General features: G+C 39.8%; 1 protein-coding gene and 1 pseudogene across 1 annotated transcript; both read left to right on the forward strand.

The window, feature by feature from the left end:
* Positions 1-519: 519 nt before the first annotated feature.
* On the forward strand, positions 520-14,349 carry nyx (nyctalopin). The gene is made up of 5 exons (XM_073474209.1): positions 520-601; positions 888-952; positions 9,130-9,416; positions 10,796-11,100; positions 12,615-14,349. The coding sequence occupies exons 2-5, from the start codon at positions 931-933 to the stop codon at positions 13,441-13,443; spliced, it is 1,443 nt and encodes a 480-aa protein (XP_073330310.1). The 5' UTR covers positions 520-601; positions 888-930; the 3' UTR covers positions 13,444-14,349.
* LOC141002474 (peroxiredoxin-like) lies at positions 6,789-7,273 on the forward strand (annotated as a pseudogene).
* Positions 14,350-17,980: the final 3,631 nt, after the last annotated feature.

Here is a 17,980-nt window from a genome sequence, read left to right on the forward strand (position 1 = left end):
ACCAATAATAGCATGCTGATCTCCTCATCCATTTCAACATAATGTATTTCTGATTTTTTTTCTGAAGTTTTATGTCCAACTTCATGCTGTGTGTGTGTGTGTGTGTGTGTGTGTGTGTGTGTGTTGGTAGGGTGTAATCTGTGTGTTTCTAAGTTACCACTCTGCCCCAGTGGTTTGATCAGAGCCTCACTTTACTTCTATAATCCTGCCAACCGCCCATCTCCATCCATCCCTCCCTCTATCCAGGGGATTTGACTGCCATTAAGAGATGGCTTTTTGATATGTGTGAGTGAGTGTGTGTTTGTGTGTGTATGACGGCACACACACACACACACACACACACACACACACACACACACACACACACACACACACACACACATGCAGAGTGAAGGGGGAAGAGTGAAGTGTAACAACACAACCACATACACTAGCTGGAGGACTGTGTCAGGCAGAAGCATCTAGCAAGCAGCTTGCTTTGTTAGACAGTAGAAGGCTCCCTGTGCAGACTGATATGGGATGGACAGGATGGACACATACACGTATATTTGGACAGTGACCTTTAACACACATGGATGCAACCATCTGGGAAGATCTACAGGTATGTCACTACCATTTCTGCATGTTAATGTTGAATCTTAAATTTCTGCCAGCTGGTCTTTCTGTCTGCTCAGCTCAACAGTTGTGATATATTGTAAATAAGCATCCACAAAGATTATATAAGATCGAAACTCTTTGTGATTCTCTGTTATTACCAGTCAAAAAAGCTAAAACTATGTCCTTGAAACTAGATCACGTATGGACTTCCAACAACTGGTTTTGTTACATATTATAATTCATAATAGTTCATCATTAAGTCCTGCTGTGCTCCTTTTATGCCATTTCAGGTCTCCGTTAATCCTGGCATATCCCAGATGAGAGACTACAGTAATGACTGTCATCACTTTCACTGGTCAGTTTCAATCCCTTCACTCCTCTACTGTTTTTTCCTCCTCCTCAGCTGTAAAAATGGTCTCACAACCTAGACTAGCTTGGTCAAAGAAATGTTTCCTCACACTGTGAATCCTCATTATAAAATAATCATGTCCTAACTCAGGTTGGTTTACTCCTTAACATACATATCTCTTTTAATGAACCATCCAGAATTTTGGGTTTGCCTTCATCAAAAACCTTTCATCTATGAGGACTGATTGACTGATTGATTGATCAGACTAAAAGGCAAGACCGAACTCAAGCTAATGTGAACTGGATCGAGGGTGAAATCCCAGGCACGGACAATACCTATTGTTGTGGGGCTAATCTCTGATGTAAGCTGCTCTTTCTTAATCACATCATCGATTCACCAGCAGCTGGCAAAGAGACAGTTTAGCCCTCAACCTGCCATTCAACGTGACTTAAAAATCAAATCATAACTCCACTAGTGTCCTTGTTGCTGCACAAATCATAGCGAGCATCTAGTCTTGGGAAACAGAGTAACCGATTTGCATGTTGTTGTTGTTGTTGTTGTTGTTGTTTTGTTGTTTTTGTTTTTTTTGTGCTTTATGCTGCAGATATGATTTGGAGATTAACAAAAGTCTACACTGAGGAGGTCAAATCTTTTTTGCAGAATATGTGTAATTTGTATTTATCTGAAGTGGGATGCCTGCATGACCAGTGGAATAAACTAAATTGAAACATCTGACATAAACAACATTATCAGAAGGTCCATTAATCAGCTGAAGGAGAGCATTTAATGATATCACTGACTGAAATGTTTTTCACAGCAGACATTACGACTTGTCAAACACAGGTGTCACTACAACTACACTGCTCAAAAAAATTAAGGGAACACTTTAATCACACATCATATCTTGATGAATGAATAATTCAAGTTGAAAATCTTTACTGATGTATGTTGTATAATTTTTGAGAACAAAATGACGTAACAACGGTCAATGGAAACCAAAATCCTCAACCCATTGAGGGCTGGATTCAAAATCTCACCGAAAAATCAAAGTAAAAAAAATTAAATCATAGGCTGATCCAACTTGTGTCAACTTGGGCCAGTCAATGGCATCAATGCCTTCGTCATCCAGGAACTGAGTACACACTCTGGCCACACGAGGCCAGGCAGTGTCCTTGCACCAGGAGGAACCCAGGGCCCACTGCACCAGCGTAAGGTCTGACAATCGCTCTGAGGATTTCATCTGGGTACTTAACAGCAGTCAGGGTACCGTTGACTATGACATGGTAGAATCAGTCTGTGCGACCCTCCAAGGATATGTGTCCCCAGACCATCACTGACCCACTGCCAAACTGGTCATGCTGCATGATGGCAACATAGCGTTCATGACGGTGTCTCCAGATTCTTTTGCGCCTGTTACAAGTGCTCAGTGTGAACCTGCTGTCATCTGTGGAGAAAACAGGGCACCAATGGTGGACCTGCCAATTCTGGTGTTCTCTTGCAAATGCCAATTGAGCTGCACGGGGCTGGGTTGTGAGCACCAGTCCCATTAGAGGACGTCGGGCCCTCATGCAACCCTCATGGAATCTGTTTCTGACAGTTTGGTCAGTGTTCCTCCTGTTCCTCCTTGCACAAAGGAGCAGATACCGGTCCTGCTGCTGAGTTGATGCCCTTCTACGGCCCCGTCCAGCTCTTCTCGTGTACCGGCTGATTTCCTGGTATCTCCTCCATGATCTTGAGACTGTGCTGGGAGACACAGCAAACCTTCTTGTGACCGCACGTATGGATGTGCCATCCTGGAGGAGCTGGACTATCTGTGCAACCGGATTGGACAGCAGGTACCGCCTCATGCTACTAGTAGTTTCATTTGTACCAAAGCAGTTGAAAACTGATTAACAATCGCTTGTGCTTCCTAAATGGACAGATTGACATCCCTGAAGTTTAACTGACTTGGTGTTTATACTGTGACGATTAAGTGTTTTTTTTAGCAGTGTTCTACTACTTATACCAGCTGTGTTTGTCCTGCTACGACTAGTCAAAAGTCTGCTGAAGAAGACTGCTTGATAAAACTGATTAATTTAATCAACAAGAAGAGCTAAACATGTAAACATGGTGGTTCTTATCGAGTGAAATTGGCAGTCAAATACAACATACAAATATGTCTTTGTCAGTGAAAGGCTTGAGTTTTGGCAGTGGGTCAACTTTAAAGACATTGGTTCTATACAGGAATATAGTTTTTAAAATTCCTTAATTTTATCTAAATTTTCGCTAAGCTCTCTCCTCTCAATAAACTAAAAAGTGCTGTCAACAAAGATTGAACTCCTCCCATTTTGGTTTTTCTGCATGAATGCACAACCTTATATTGAGGTACTCAAGAGAAAGACACTATCATCATTGAGCCATGATTCTGATAGATTGGGTTTGATGTTAATACTTTTTGGCTAGTTTAAGTGGAGAGTTGACACTAAACTATTAGAACTAATAGAAACTACTTATGAACACTGAAGTCCTCTTCAGTGTAATACTTGCTAAGATCTTGGGGCTTTCTTTAGTTGAGTAAGTTTATATCTGCATCAATGTACATCATATCTTTTCTGTCATTTAGTTTCTGTGAATAATTGGCCAAGTCGTTGATTGAAATAGAACTCGACTCATTTACATTACACATGAAAGCTTCACAAAACTACCCGTAATAATATATTCAGTGGTGATCTGTGACATTTGTAACATTAGACAGACAAGATTAATGATAGCTGGGGAGATTTAACCCAATCGGGGAGGGTGCACAACTAGTTGATCATATTTCAGCAAGGCAATGTTCCCCTTCTTCCTCTCCTGTCTCTGGGTTGCGGTAGAAGTTCCTTGCATTTCATGCAAACATAATTAAAAAAGTCCTCATTGATGAAGATGTTAGTGCCTTTAGAAGACTTGGATCTCTTCAAAATTTCCTCCCTGTCTTAGTATCGAAGCAATTTAACTACAATGGATCTGGGACATCCAAAATTGTCATATTGAGATCATAAAGAGATCATGAGTCATAAATCTTTCAATTTCTATAAGCTTGGAATCTATTTTAAAGTAGTCAGTATTTTCTTTACCTTGATATCTGCCTGACTGCAACATTCAGATTTTGAACCAGGCACTCCATCTTTCAGCAGGTTGTTCCTTCTTGTCTAATTTCCCAAATAAACCATTTTTGCAAACAGATTATTTTTGGAAGTTTGGAAGTTTCTCAGCAAGAAAGTGAAAAAGTCTATCCCACACCAATTACAGATTATATCAATAACAGATTCTATTTTTTACTATTTAAACGGACAGTTTTTGTTTTTAATATGTACATATCAATCCATCACTGTCACTATAAATCCCGCATAATATATGTATATAGTCTGTATAGACATGTATACATGCATATACTGTACATATTCATCCAACCCAACCCATCTACATGAATATCCACTGAATATTTATTTCCTTTGCACTAAATGTAGTGTTCATAACATACACTTGACTTGTATATAGACGTTTTATTAATGTTGTTGGTCACTGGTGCTTTTTATGATATATATATATATATATATATATATATATATATATACAGTGAATATATTTGTTCAGCTTTGTTGTCTTTGTTCTTAGCTGATACAGTCGTGGTCAAAGGTCTACATACACTTGTAAAGAACAAGTATATCATGGCAGTCTTCAGTTCCAATGATTTCTACAGCTCATGTTTCTCATGTTTCTGTGATGGAATGAGTGGAACACAAACTACTTTGTCACAAAAAACCTTCATGAAGTTTGGTTCAATAATGAATTTATTATGGGTCTGAAAATGTGACCATATCTCATATCTACCGGCTCAAAAAGATACATACAGTAACTTTCTTTATAGCATGGCCTCTTAACTTCTTTTGAGTTATCAAGTTCAGGTTCAAGTTACTTTATTAGTACCCAGAGGTAGATTTTGTTTGCAGTAGAGTCCTCATACACACATATGGGAAAAACATAGGCACATATCACACATCATCCAATTTAGGACAGTGGAAATTAAAAAATGGCAAAAAAAAAGTTCTTACAGGTCCAGATCATACTAAGATATTGAAGTGAACTAAAATACTAATAGTAAAATGAAAATAAAACAAAATGAATCAGTAAAAATTGTTAAGTTTGTAAAAACATACATAATGGGCAAAATATAAAAAAAATAAGTAAATAAAATAAATAGATACAGCAATGAGTAAACAAATAAAAGCAGCAATAAATAATCACCTGTGCAAAATATAGCTATGACTTATTCCTCAGTGTAATGGCTGCAGGGACAAAACTGTTTTTGTGTCTTTTTGTTCTACACCTAGGGATTGTAAACCTGTGCTCAGAGGGGAGAAGCTGAAACTCAGTGTGCAATGGATGGGAACTGTCATTTAAAATTGAACCACATATGCGCTGTAGCTGACTGATTGTGATTGATAACAGCTGGTGACTTTTCTGGGTCCATTTAATAGGGCTTGTTTGATACAGCCACTAGGCTCAGCCACAAACACTACAATGGGAAAGTCAAAAGAGCTCAGCATTGATCTGAAAAACACATTACTGATTTGAACAAGTCAGGAAAGTCACTTGGAGCCATGTCAACGCAGTTACAGGTCCCAAGATCAACTGTACAAACAACTGTTTGTAAGTATAAAGTGCATGGCACAGTTGTGTCACTGCCACCATCAGGAAGAAAACACAAACTATCACCTGCTGCTGACAGAAAACTGGTCAGGATGGTCAAGAGGCAACCAAAAACCACCAAAGAGCAAGTCTGCAATGAATTAGAAGCTGCTGGAAGACAGGTGTCATTGGCCACAGTCAAGTGTGTTTTGCATCAACATGAGCTGAGAGGCTGCTGGGCAAGTAAGAAGCTCTTGCTCCGGATGGGGCACCTTAAAGTTCGACTGAAGTTTGCTGCTGACCATGTGGACAAAGAAAAAACCTTCTGGAGGAAAACTCTGTGGTGAGATGAAACAAAAATGTAATTGTCTGGCCACAATGACCAGCAATATGTTTGGAGGAGAGAAGGTGAGGCCTTTCACCCCAAGAACACCATACCTACTGTCAAGCATGGTGCTGGTAGTATTATGCTGTTGGGCTATTTTACTACCAGTGGATCTGGTGCTCTAAAGAAAGTAAATGGAATAATGAAGAAGGAGGATTATCACATCAAAAGTGGTAAAGGAATGGCTAAATCAGGCTAGAATTGAGATTTTGGAATGGCCTTCCCAAAGTCCTGACTTGACCCCATCGAGAACATGTGGACTGTGCTGAAGAAACAAATCTGTGCCAGGAAGCTAACAAATTTAGTTGAAATTCACCGATTCTGTCAAGAGGAGTGGTTAAAAATTCAGCCAGAGGACGACCAGAAGTTTGTAGATGGTTATCAAAAGTATCCAATTGAGGTGAAAATGTCCAAGGGACATTTAACCAAATATTAGAATTAATGTGTGTATATATTTGAGCCAGCAAATGTGGTAATATTTTCAGAAGATCTATAATAAATTCAGATTTGAACCAAACTTCATGAAGGTTTTTTGTGACAAAGTAGTTTGTGTATTTTTATATTTAAATATCAGCTGTATGTACATCATTACTGTACCTAAAGTACAGTCATTACTGTACCTAAAGTCCCTACAGGAATGTTGTGAGTGCACAGACTGGCAAATGTTCAGAGATGCTGCCACTCAGGATAACAACGTCAGTCTTGAGGAATGTACTTTGGGTCTTCAGTGACATCACGCATCACAAATGTAATGATGATGTGGTGATCAGAAAGGCAATAAAAAATGTTCCCAACCAGGAAGCCAGAATGAATGACTTCAAAGAGAAATATTTGGTCTTCTGCTGACCCCAGTACTTCATATTTGTGTGTCCCACCGAAATCATGGCTTTCAGGGACAGAGCAGAGGAGGTAAGCAGTGCTGGCTACAAGGTTGTCGACTGTTCCATAGACACTTGGTATGGATCAACACACCAAGGAAGCAGGAAGGTCTCAGTGCAATGAAAATCCCCACTTCTGGCAGACCTCACCAAGGCCATCTCCAGAGACCACAGTATGCTGAAGGAGGACGATGGCAATGTCCTCCAGGGGTCTGCTTGTTATTGACAACAAGGATATTATGAGGCAGATCACCGTCAGTGACTTGCCTGAGGGTCACTTTGTGGATAAGAGATCAGACTCTTCTTCCAGCACACTGACAAATATGGAGAAGTGTGCCCTGCTGGCTGGAAACCCAAGAGGACATCATAGTGCCTGATTCTGAGAAGAGCAAAACCTTCTTCTCCAAGCAGTAAATGTGAAGGTCTAGTAGATGACTTCCTAACACTAGCACTTGCCTTCAGATATGAGGTGTCCCTGTAAATGGTAAATGGATGGTAAATGGACTTGCATTTCGAGAGCACTTTTCCAGTCTACTGACCACTCAAAGCGACGACAACACTGGCTGCTCAGTTAAATGAGCAGTTAACGGTTACTTTAGCAACAAAGCTACCGGTATCTGTCCATCAGGAAAGATCAGGTTATTAAAACCATCCAGAACATCATTGATACCCATCTACCAATCATCAGTGATATCAGTGAAGTGAGGTGTCTGCACAGAGCCCAAAGGATACTAAAAGACAACACCCACCCCAGCCACTGTTCACCCTGCTGCCATCTGGCAAAAGATACAGAAGTATCTGCTGCCATACCACCAGACTACCTTCTTTCCTCAGATTGTGAGACTCCTCAATTCATCCTCCACACTCCACCACAAATAATAGTTTTATAATTTTTTTTTGTAGCATAAAGGGACTACAATGAAAAACAAATTGTACAACCCTGTGTTGTTTAATAAATTGAGCTTGTATCTTGAAAGACTCACCCTAGACTTAGTGTAATGTTACTTCTACAAAAGTAATGTAAGGGGGATATCAGTTCAGTGCACATAAATGTTCAAGTGCATCTCGGAATGTCTGGCAGACATCTCCGCTTGGACAACTGTGCATCATCTCAAGCTAAACCTTAGTAAAACTGAAGTCTTCATCCCGGGGAAAGACTGCCCTCACATGGACCTGTCAGTCACTGTCAGCGACGTCACGGTATCGCCTTCATCGACCGCGAGGAACCTGGGCGTAATCCTCGACGACGGACTATCCTGCACCCCCAACATCACGCGGTGGCCCGATCCTGCAGATTTGCCCTCTGCAACATCCGCAGGATCTGGCCTTTCCTCACAAAGGACGCGACGCAACTCCTGGTCCAATCACTGGTCATCAACTTGCTCTTGGCTGGACTCCCAGCCTCTGCAACTAAACTGTTGCAATGTATCCAGAATGCTGCAGCGCACCTCGTTTTCAATCTACCCAAATTCTCCCATGTGACCCCCCTCCTCCGTGGCCTCCACTGGCTTCCTGTTGCGGCCCGCATCAGATTCAAGACCATGGTGCTGGCCTTCAAGGCCGTCAATGGAACTGCACCCATCTACCTCCAAACACTGGTCAGACCACACGCCCCAGTGCGAGCACTTCACTCTACTATATCAGCTGGCCGGCTGGTACCACCATCGCTAAGAGCAAACAAAAGCCGCTCAGCGAAGTCGTGACTCTTCTCTGCTCTGGCGCTCCAGTGGTGGAACGAACTCCCGACCAATGTCAGGACAGCAGAATCACTCGCCATCTTCCACAAAAGACTCAAGACTCACTTGTTCAGACTTCGGTGATATGTTGTGGTTTCTTTCTTGTGACAAATGTACTTATTGTAAGTCACAAAAGCGTCTGCTAAATGCCCTCAATGTAAATGTAAATGCCTTTGGTCTCATTACAAGAAAGGACTTTGATATGATGTTTATGCATTGATTCCTCAACCATACAGTAGAAAACATTTGCTATTCTGTGATAATGGATAAATAACTTGTGATTTTGAGAAAAAAATAAAATTGAACTGATTATCACAGGAAAACGGAGGAAATAATATGTTTGGTGGTTGATGGGGGTGGGGGTTTACAACACCCATTTACATAGTGCTGAGCTCACCTGAGCGCTGTTTTTTGAGAAAGGACATTTCCACTTGTTTGTCTGGCTCTAGTGGTTCTTTGCAGTGAAATATTTAGGACTGACTGCTGTGTTTTCACTTCCATGTTGTTTGTGTCCTCCCTCTGTCCTGCTTTAAGTCTCTATGCTGTGCCTGCTGCCTCAGGCGGTGCTGGCACGGTGGGCATGTGTTCGGGCCTGTCCAGCATCCTGCTCCTGCACACAGGAGAAGAGTTGCAGCGTCTTGTGCGACCGCTCTGGCCTGGCTGAGCTGCCAAAAGAGTTTCCCTGCGAGGCCTCTGCCATCAACCTGGAAAAGAACAGACTCAAGTTCTTGTCAGAGAGGGCCTTCGGCACCCTGCCCTCCCTCAAGTCTCTCTCTCTGGACCACAACAACATCTCCTTCATTACTCCTGGAGCCTTCAAGGTCAGCTGAGTTTTTGTGCATAAGTTTGTTTGCATTTTTTCTTTTCTTAGAGAGAGGAGGAAAAAATGAATGGCATGCTTTTAGGAATTTTTACTGAAAAAGAAAATCAAGCAATTGTCTGTCCCTTTTCAATTATTTGTATTGTATTTCATTTTACTTAAAAAGTAAAAGCAAAATTTTGGACAATTGAAATGGGGAATACACTTTGGAAAAAAACTGTTGCTTGAGCTTTATTTTCTTGGCTACTGTTGACTGTCAAGTCATTTTGTTCTGTCTGTGTGTGACAGACGGGTGTCTGGAAAACCAAAAGCACATATCTGTCAAGGCTGCACATTCTCTAGATTTTGAATGCAAATAATGCTTGCAACTGCCTCAATGTAAATAAATGTACCTCAAGTAGTAATTATTTTCAATCCTAACCCTGTCCTTCCAGAGTTGCTCTTAGTGAGGGTTAGGTTTTATTTGGCTGGATTTTGAGATATTTACTGCAGAAAAATCTGCTGCAATCACAAAACAATGGAGGAAATTAAAATGGCTGTACTTGGTCACAAAATTACATTTGAAAAAATAAAGTCATAAGGCAGTTTTGTATACCAAAGATGTAAAGATTTTATTCTATTTTCAGTACATCAATTAGTAACAATGTGTCTCCATCCATATGTGCTATCATAAATAATGGAACTGGCACTCTGTGCCCACTCAAAGCCCCAAAAGAATACATTTGAGAAACTCACTAGCAATGTCTTCTTCAAGAAATCCTGACCTGGTTACTCAAGATCAGGTTACTCAAGAAACGTATTCTCTTAAAGAGCCAAAACTGAAAATGAATGCTGCTCAAAAGCAAACACCTACCAAAATGATACAAGGATCCCAAGCTCCCATGACTGACCAGCCTCCTGCATGGCAAACTCACATTATGTTATTTATTTATGTATTTATTATTATTATTATTATTATTATTATTATTATTATTATTATTATTATTTTGATAGAAGCATCTGGTGGGCCAAACTGAATCTTAAGAGCCAACTTTGGCCAGGGGGCCCCATTTTGGTTAGCCCTGCTCAAAATAATCCACAGACCTTGTTGTAACCAATTCCATGTAGCCTGTGCGGTGATAAGGTTGATAGGTATTTGATTTCTGGATGGACTATCCCTTTAAGTGGGATTGTATTTTGGTATGAACTGCCTTGTTAGGAAATCCTTTTAAAACATTCTTATGTCCAGATTTATCGATACATGGCTCAAATTTACATATAAATTCATTTTAACCTGGCTGAAGATAGCTGTAGTTTGGGATCTTGTAAATTAAATACTAGCTTGTGAAAGTATATATTCAAATGTGTACATTAACTCACAGCTGAACCTCTATCCTGCAGGGCCTCTCCAACTTAGTGGACCTGAAAATGGCGCACAACGAGTATATTAGTTATCTTCACACACGAACGTTCACAGGACTGAAGAAGCTGGTGCGCCTGGACTTGTCGGACTGTAACCTCTTCAACATCCCTGACCGCATCTTCATAGAGCAAACAGCGCTCAAGGAGCTGCTCTGCTTCCAAAACAACTTCAGGAGAATCCCTGGAGCCATCAGAGGCATGGAGAACCTGACTCACATTTATCTGGAGAGGAACAAGATAGAGGCGGTGGCCTACAACTCCCTGCTGGGCCTGGGTAGTCTCAAGTAAGTCACATCCTGGAAGTTGATTATGTATAGCTAACTTACTGGCTAGCAGGTTAGCATCATCTGACAAAGCTATTAGCAGGAGATAATTTATCAATAGTATACCTATGTGTAAAGGCCACGGGTATTGTTTTGTGATTAAGAATTATAATACTACTAATGCTCACAAGGTAGTTAGCTAGCCAGCTAGTCAATACAGTAAATAGCCTTGATCTAGGAACATGATGCTGTCATCCTCTTAAATCTGGGCTTCTCAGTGACTCAAAGGCTCATACATTTGTCTGGAAATTTTTTTTAAATATGACCTAACTAGATGAGTAGACCTTATTGACCTTACTGAGTGACTTTTAAGGGGGGAAAATTGCACCAGACTGATGTCAAATCACAGATTACAGGAAAGACTTTTACTGAGAAAGGGCCCCATATTATGGTCCCTTATAGCATGCAAACCATACTAAATCAAAGATGTCTCACTGACTTTAGAGCACTGCTCAGCTCTGCCACTGCTGGTGGATATACTACGACTATTACTAATATTAAATCAAATAGTAAGATATAGATTTTACACACAATACTACACATTGACCAGGTATGCTGTGGAGTGGAACGAGTTTCAGCATCCGGGGTTCCTGAAGTAAAAGTCCTGTTTTGTTTCTGTGCAGACAGTCTCACTGTAGGTGACTCGCAGTTGGAGCACTTTGAAGACTTGAATGGACATCGAACTTTCATCAATACAAAAGACGAGGCACTCAATTAGACAACATATGTACACATTTTTTTGTGTATAATGTATTTGTACACATTTTGACACACATATATATACACACACACACACACACACACACACAGCCCCACTGTCGCAGGTAGTGAAAATATAAAGAGAGAAATCCACTGCAACCGTGCATTCGGTAAGAATTTGAGTCATTTTTTTGTCCTCAATTGCAACTGGGCTCCTCTCATTCCATAAACTCTACTCTCACAGCAAACAAATGAGTATTAATACCAAGCAAATGCACTTCTGTTTCCTCCTATTTTAGTAATATTTGCTAAAAACTCCAGTATTCAGCTGTTTCAACAAATTAAAGAGGCTCTATTAGAAATTAAATTATATATTTGTTTTTCACATCTTCAGAAGGAACAGATGGGCTTCAGCATTATTGGGTGTGTTTTCATGGGATTTGTTAACCATAAGAAAAATGTAGCACCAGTTCAGTCCTTGTAGCTGCTACCGTGTTAGGGCGGTTGTACATCTCATTTTTAGAGCTTGGTGTTGTGTTTTTCATTTTCTGCCAATGAACCTGGATGCTACAGCACATTTATTATCCTCCTCCATGAGTATTCTCTTTTTGTACATTTTAGGTTGCTTTAAAATGTGGGATTTTGCTTTTGCATGTATTTTGGCTTTAGTGGTCTCCTTACAACCTGATTTAGTTGCTCTATGAAATGCTTATTGGGAAAAATTACCCCACAGTTTCTAGCTCAGTCTTTATAACATGTCTGTCTTCTTATATCAGGTACCTGAACCTTCAGGAGAACCGCATCAACGTGATCCATGATCAGTCCTTCCAGGACCTTGTGCGGCTGGAGAACTTCTACCTCAATGACAACTTGCTGTCTGATCTGCCCCGGAATGCCTTCAAGGGGCTCAGCCGCCTAACGATGCTCAACCTTGGGGGTAACCAGTTGACCAATGTGTCCAAGACCTGGTTTAGTGACCTGGTGGAGCTGGAGGTCCTGTATCTGGACAGAAACCAGGTGCTATACATCGAGGAAGGCACTTTTGAGAACCTGACCAGCCTGATCACGCTCCACTTGAACAGCAACAACCTCACCACCCTCCCCTTCCCTGTTTTCCAGCCCATCTACTTCCTCGGTCGCCTCTACCTCTTCCGAAACCCTTGGGAATGTGACTGCTCCCTTGAGTGGCTGAAAGAGTGGATGGAAAACTACAAGCTGGTGCGGGACATCCCCTGTGCCTCACCTTCATCTGTCACAGGGCTAGATCTCAGTGAGGTGAACTTTGCTAAGGTGAACGGCACGTGTGTAGACCCTGCAGAGCTGAACCTGACCACAGCCTCCTCTGAGATCATCTCCACCACAGAGAACCGCTTCAACAGCCTCATTTCCAAGTTGCTCCAGCAGGAGCTCCGAGAGGAAATGGGGAACAGTACAGAGAGCCTCCGCAATGGGACCCTGCTGGAGCCAGAGGATGGGCAGCTCTCTGCAGGGGTCAGAGGGCAATGGGCCATGGCAAACCAATCACTTCTCTGTATCCTTATAGTGTGGCTCGTCATTGGTCTGATTGGCCAGTCAGATGATAATTTCTGTCTCTCTTGCACATGAGAATCAATGAAATGGGGTTTGCTTCCTGACCCACAGAAACAAGGAGTAACTTTTCAATTTGCAGATGGGATAAAAGATGTTTATATTTATCCAAGAAAGCACCAAGGGAATACTCATCCTTGCATGTGTTGTTACTGGTGTGAGTCTGCCCTGCCAAACATAGGAGTTTGTGTTTTTTTTCTGCTGAAATGCAAGTGTGGTCAATTGAATATGTTTAGCTATCTTCAGAAAAAAGACTGACGTTGACATGGCAGCATTTATCTTGATATGAGATGTCAATATACAATAATCTATGATATTTATAGATGACTTATATAAGAGAAATCATAGCTTCATGCCTGATACATATCTTCTCCCAGTTCATAAACAGCTATGCTAAAGCTGTACGGTTGCTGGATTATTTTTCTGCAATTACAGAGACGGGTGTTGATTTCAAACTGTGGATTACTGTGGTGACGTGGTGAAAATGTATATGTGAACCTCCACCTTTTGTTGAATAATCTTCCATTTTAATTAATATTATGTAATATTCATAGCATTACAGAGTCTGTTACGAGTGTATTTTTGTATTTTCATTCACATCTATGTGTTAAGTTAAAGGAGATTAGAGCTCCTGTAGTTATCTCCTAAACAGATGTCCTCTCTGCTCATTTCTATTCATTCAACTCTAAATGTAGCTTCTGCAGCTTTTCCATAAATGCATTAATCTTCTTATTGCATGTGGCTCAGTGTTGTTGCTGCCTCTATATGCTACACCGTAATGGAGGGACATTGTCATTGCTTTTGCCTCCTATGCATGGACTGTTTTCCTCTATGGGCCTGATCTTTCTCTGTACAGGGACAGTGGTGGGTGTGATCGCCATATGTCAGGTTGTGGATGGGGGAGGGAATAGTGTCAAAGCATGTCAGCTCTCTTTGGGATAAAAAATGCTCTCCAACATTACATTGCAATCAAATGAACATGTTGACTTACAACACATTTTGCATACTGCGAAGTTTAGAATGTGTCACGCGATATGTGCACTGATGTTCTCTGTGTAGCTGAAAAATAATATCCCTGTTGTAAAACCAGCCACTGCTTTCTCTTCACCCTGGTAAATGTAAGTAGTTTGGTCAGACAGCCAGTGATCCGATTCAGTGCTGTTGTTAGACAAAACGCTCTGTCACATGATTTATTTTTCTAAATAAAAAAATTGCTGTTGAACTTTCGACATGACTTCTCAGTGTTCCTTTCACTCCTCCTAAATAGACTCCTCCACTGAGGAGTCAACCTGTTTCAGCAGTGAACACCAGTTAATCTGCACACTGGCCTTTTGGCTCTTTAATGTGAGATTAGGCTGGGACTAAGACAAATGGGGTGGCTGGATGCTGCATCTCACCCCTCTCATTTACCATCATTTCATGCAGCTGTCCCCATGCTGTTATCCTGGATCTCTGCAGAGATGTAATAGAGGATGAGTACATGCAGAATGTCTGTAATTTATCTGGGCCAAAGTTGAAATGAGAGGTATTACAGGAGATCTACTGTTGTCTCTGCAGTCACTGGTATACATTTTACACTTGTGCCTTAGGAAAATCTAATAACACTTAATTTTACAGGTCCAGTAATTTCCTTATAATTTTCTAGGAAACATCCTGGAGCAAGAAAGGAAACTTGGCTTCAGAGTTAGAGCAGGTGGTCCGCATATTGGAAGATTCGTGGTTCGATCCCCAATTCTCCTAGGCTTGCACATCGAAGGATTCTCGGACAAGATACTAAACCCCATTCTGACGGCTGTTCCATCGAGGTGTGTGTGAATGGCTGAGCATAGAGATATTGTGGGGTGGTTTGGGCAAGAAGTGCTGTATTGTTCCCGATAAGTACCTTGCACAGCAGTCTCTGTCATGTGAGTATCAATTTGACAGGTGTTGTAAGCAGTTGATCACCTCCAATTTTCTCAAAAGAAATGCTAAAAATGTCTGAAAACTGACAGAAATCTATGTAAACCCAAATAAATATTCAGTCATTGTAAACCTTTTGGAATCATACACTTGCCTGCCCTGATAGACACATTTTACATCTTGAAGAGGGAGAGAGGGACTGACCCATAATGGGATGTTTGGGAGGAACTTGGACAGAAGCTTTACTAGGGTTATTATTTAACTACTCGGTAGCTCTTCTATCACTATGACAGTAATCTGACTTACCAGATGAAGACTGTTGCTAATTTGTCACCTATTCCCCCTTCCGTTATCTGCGTGTACCATTTTCAAAAATCCCCATCACTATGTGAAACAACAATGAGTTACCTTTTTGCTTTGGTGAGAACACAATTTTGCAGGGGCACTGTCACTGCATCTCAGTTAAAGTATGGGGTATGGAACTTTTGTTTCCTCGTGGTGGCGGTTAAGTCTCTCTGAAAAAGCTCTATTAAGTGGTTCACCACCCAAGAGGATTGTGATTGAGTTAAAGACATGCAAACAGGCCAAAGCATTTGTTCCCCTAACCCAGAATGAGAATTAGTGCAGCCAGACCTTTCTCTAGCCCTGACACAGCACTGTGGAGGTCTGGCTAACCGTCTTTTTAGATTACGCACACTAATGTCTATATTATCTGTAATAGCAAGGCATAATGCTATTTCAGCCTGTGTCAGGCCTTGATTGAAAATATATATGTGACGCGGTGATCGATATGCTCCTGCTCCTCTGACATTGCTACACTGAATGATGTTTCCTGCAATGATTTAATATACTACACTATCGTTTTGTTTTCTCAAGATCTCAAATTAATTATATCGTTATCTCGGGAAAACAACGTTTTGTTATCTCGAGATCGCGAGAAAATTATCCCGTTATCTCGGGAAAACGGCAGTTGTTATTTCAAGATAATAACTCGAGATCTCGAGAAAACAAATGAAATTAACTCATTATCACGGGAAAACGGAGGAAATAAAATGTATGAATGCATGGCCGTTTAGGGCTTCCGTAAGAGGCTACTGATAAACAAAATCTTTTTTTGTATTAATGTATTTTCTTATACGTTACAATGAGCAATTCTGTTTTGTTACAGGTCAAAATTGACCGCATTTCATATATAAAAAGGGTTAAGTCTACTACATTATTATATTTGTACTCAGTAGTCATTACTACACTATTACACGAGTACTCAGTAGTCATTACTACATATTATATTGTACTCAGTAGTCATTACTACATTATTACAGGATTACTAAGTAGTCATTACTACACTATTACACGACTACTCAGTAGTCATTACTATATTATTATATTTGTACTCAGTAGTCATTACTACACTATTACACGACTACTCAGTAGTCATTACTATATTATTATATTTGTACTCAGTAGTCATTACTACACTATTACACGACTACTCAGTAGTCATTACTACATATTATATTGTACTCAGTAGTCATTACTACATTATTACAGGATTACTAAGTAGTCATTACTACATTATCATATTTGTACTCAGTAGTCATTACTATATTATCATATTTGTACTCAGTAGTCATTACTATATTATCATATTTGTACTCAGTAGTGATTACTACATTATTGTATTTGTACTCAGTAGTCATTACTACATTATCATATTTGTACTCAGTCATTACTACATTATTATATTGTACTCAGTACGCATTACTACATTGTTATATTTGTTCTCAGTAGTCATTACTACATTATTACAGGATTACTAAGTAGTCATTACTACATTATCGTATTTGTACTCAGTAGTCATTACTACATTATTATATTTGTACTCAGTAGTCCTTACTACATTATCATATTTGTACTCAGTAGTCATTACTACATTATCATATTTGAACTCAGTCATTACCACATATTATATTTGTACTCAGTCATTACTACATTATTATATTGTACTCAGTACTCATTACTACATTGTTATATTTGTTCTCAGTAGTCATTACTACATTATTACAGGATTACTAAGTAGTCATTACTACATTATCATATTTGTACTCAGTAGTCATTACGACATTATCATATTTGTACTCAGTAGTCATTACGACATTATTATATTTGTACTCAGTAGTCATTACTACATTATTACATTTGTACTCAGTAGTCATCACTACATTATTATATTTGTACTCAGTCATTACTACATTATTATATTTGTACTCAGTAGTCATTACCTCCTTATTATATTTGTACTCAGTAGTCATTACTACATTATTACATTTGTACTCAGTAGTCATTACTACAATATATTTGTACTCAGTCATTACTACATTATTATATTTGTACTCAGTAGTCATTAGTACATTATTATATTTGTACTCAGTCATTACTACATTATACTTGTCTTCAGTAGTCATTACTACATTATTACATCTGTACTCAGTCATTACTATATTATTATATTTGTACTCAGTAGTCATTAGTACATTATAACATTTGTACTCAGTAATCATTACTACATTGTTATATTTGTACTCAGTAGTCATTACTACATTGTTATATTTGTTCTCAGTAGTCATTACTACATTATTACAGGATTACTAAGTAG

Source organism: Pagrus major, chromosome 9, assembly GCF_040436345.1.
Source record: "Pagrus major chromosome 9, Pma_NU_1.0".
Taxonomy (NCBI): domain Eukaryota; kingdom Metazoa; phylum Chordata; class Actinopteri; order Spariformes; family Sparidae; genus Pagrus; species Pagrus major.

Coding starts and splice junctions, on each gene's coding strand:
- nyx (XM_073474209.1), top strand. CDS start 931: ATGACTGTCATCACTTTCACTG. Junction 953..9,129: donor GACTGTCATCACTTTCACTG/GTCAGTTTCAAT, acceptor TCCTGCTTTAAG/TCTCTATGCTGTGCCTGCTG. Junction 9,417..10,795: donor TTACTCCTGGAGCCTTCAAG/GTCAGCTGAGTT, acceptor TCTATCCTGCAG/GGCCTCTCCAACTTAGTGGA.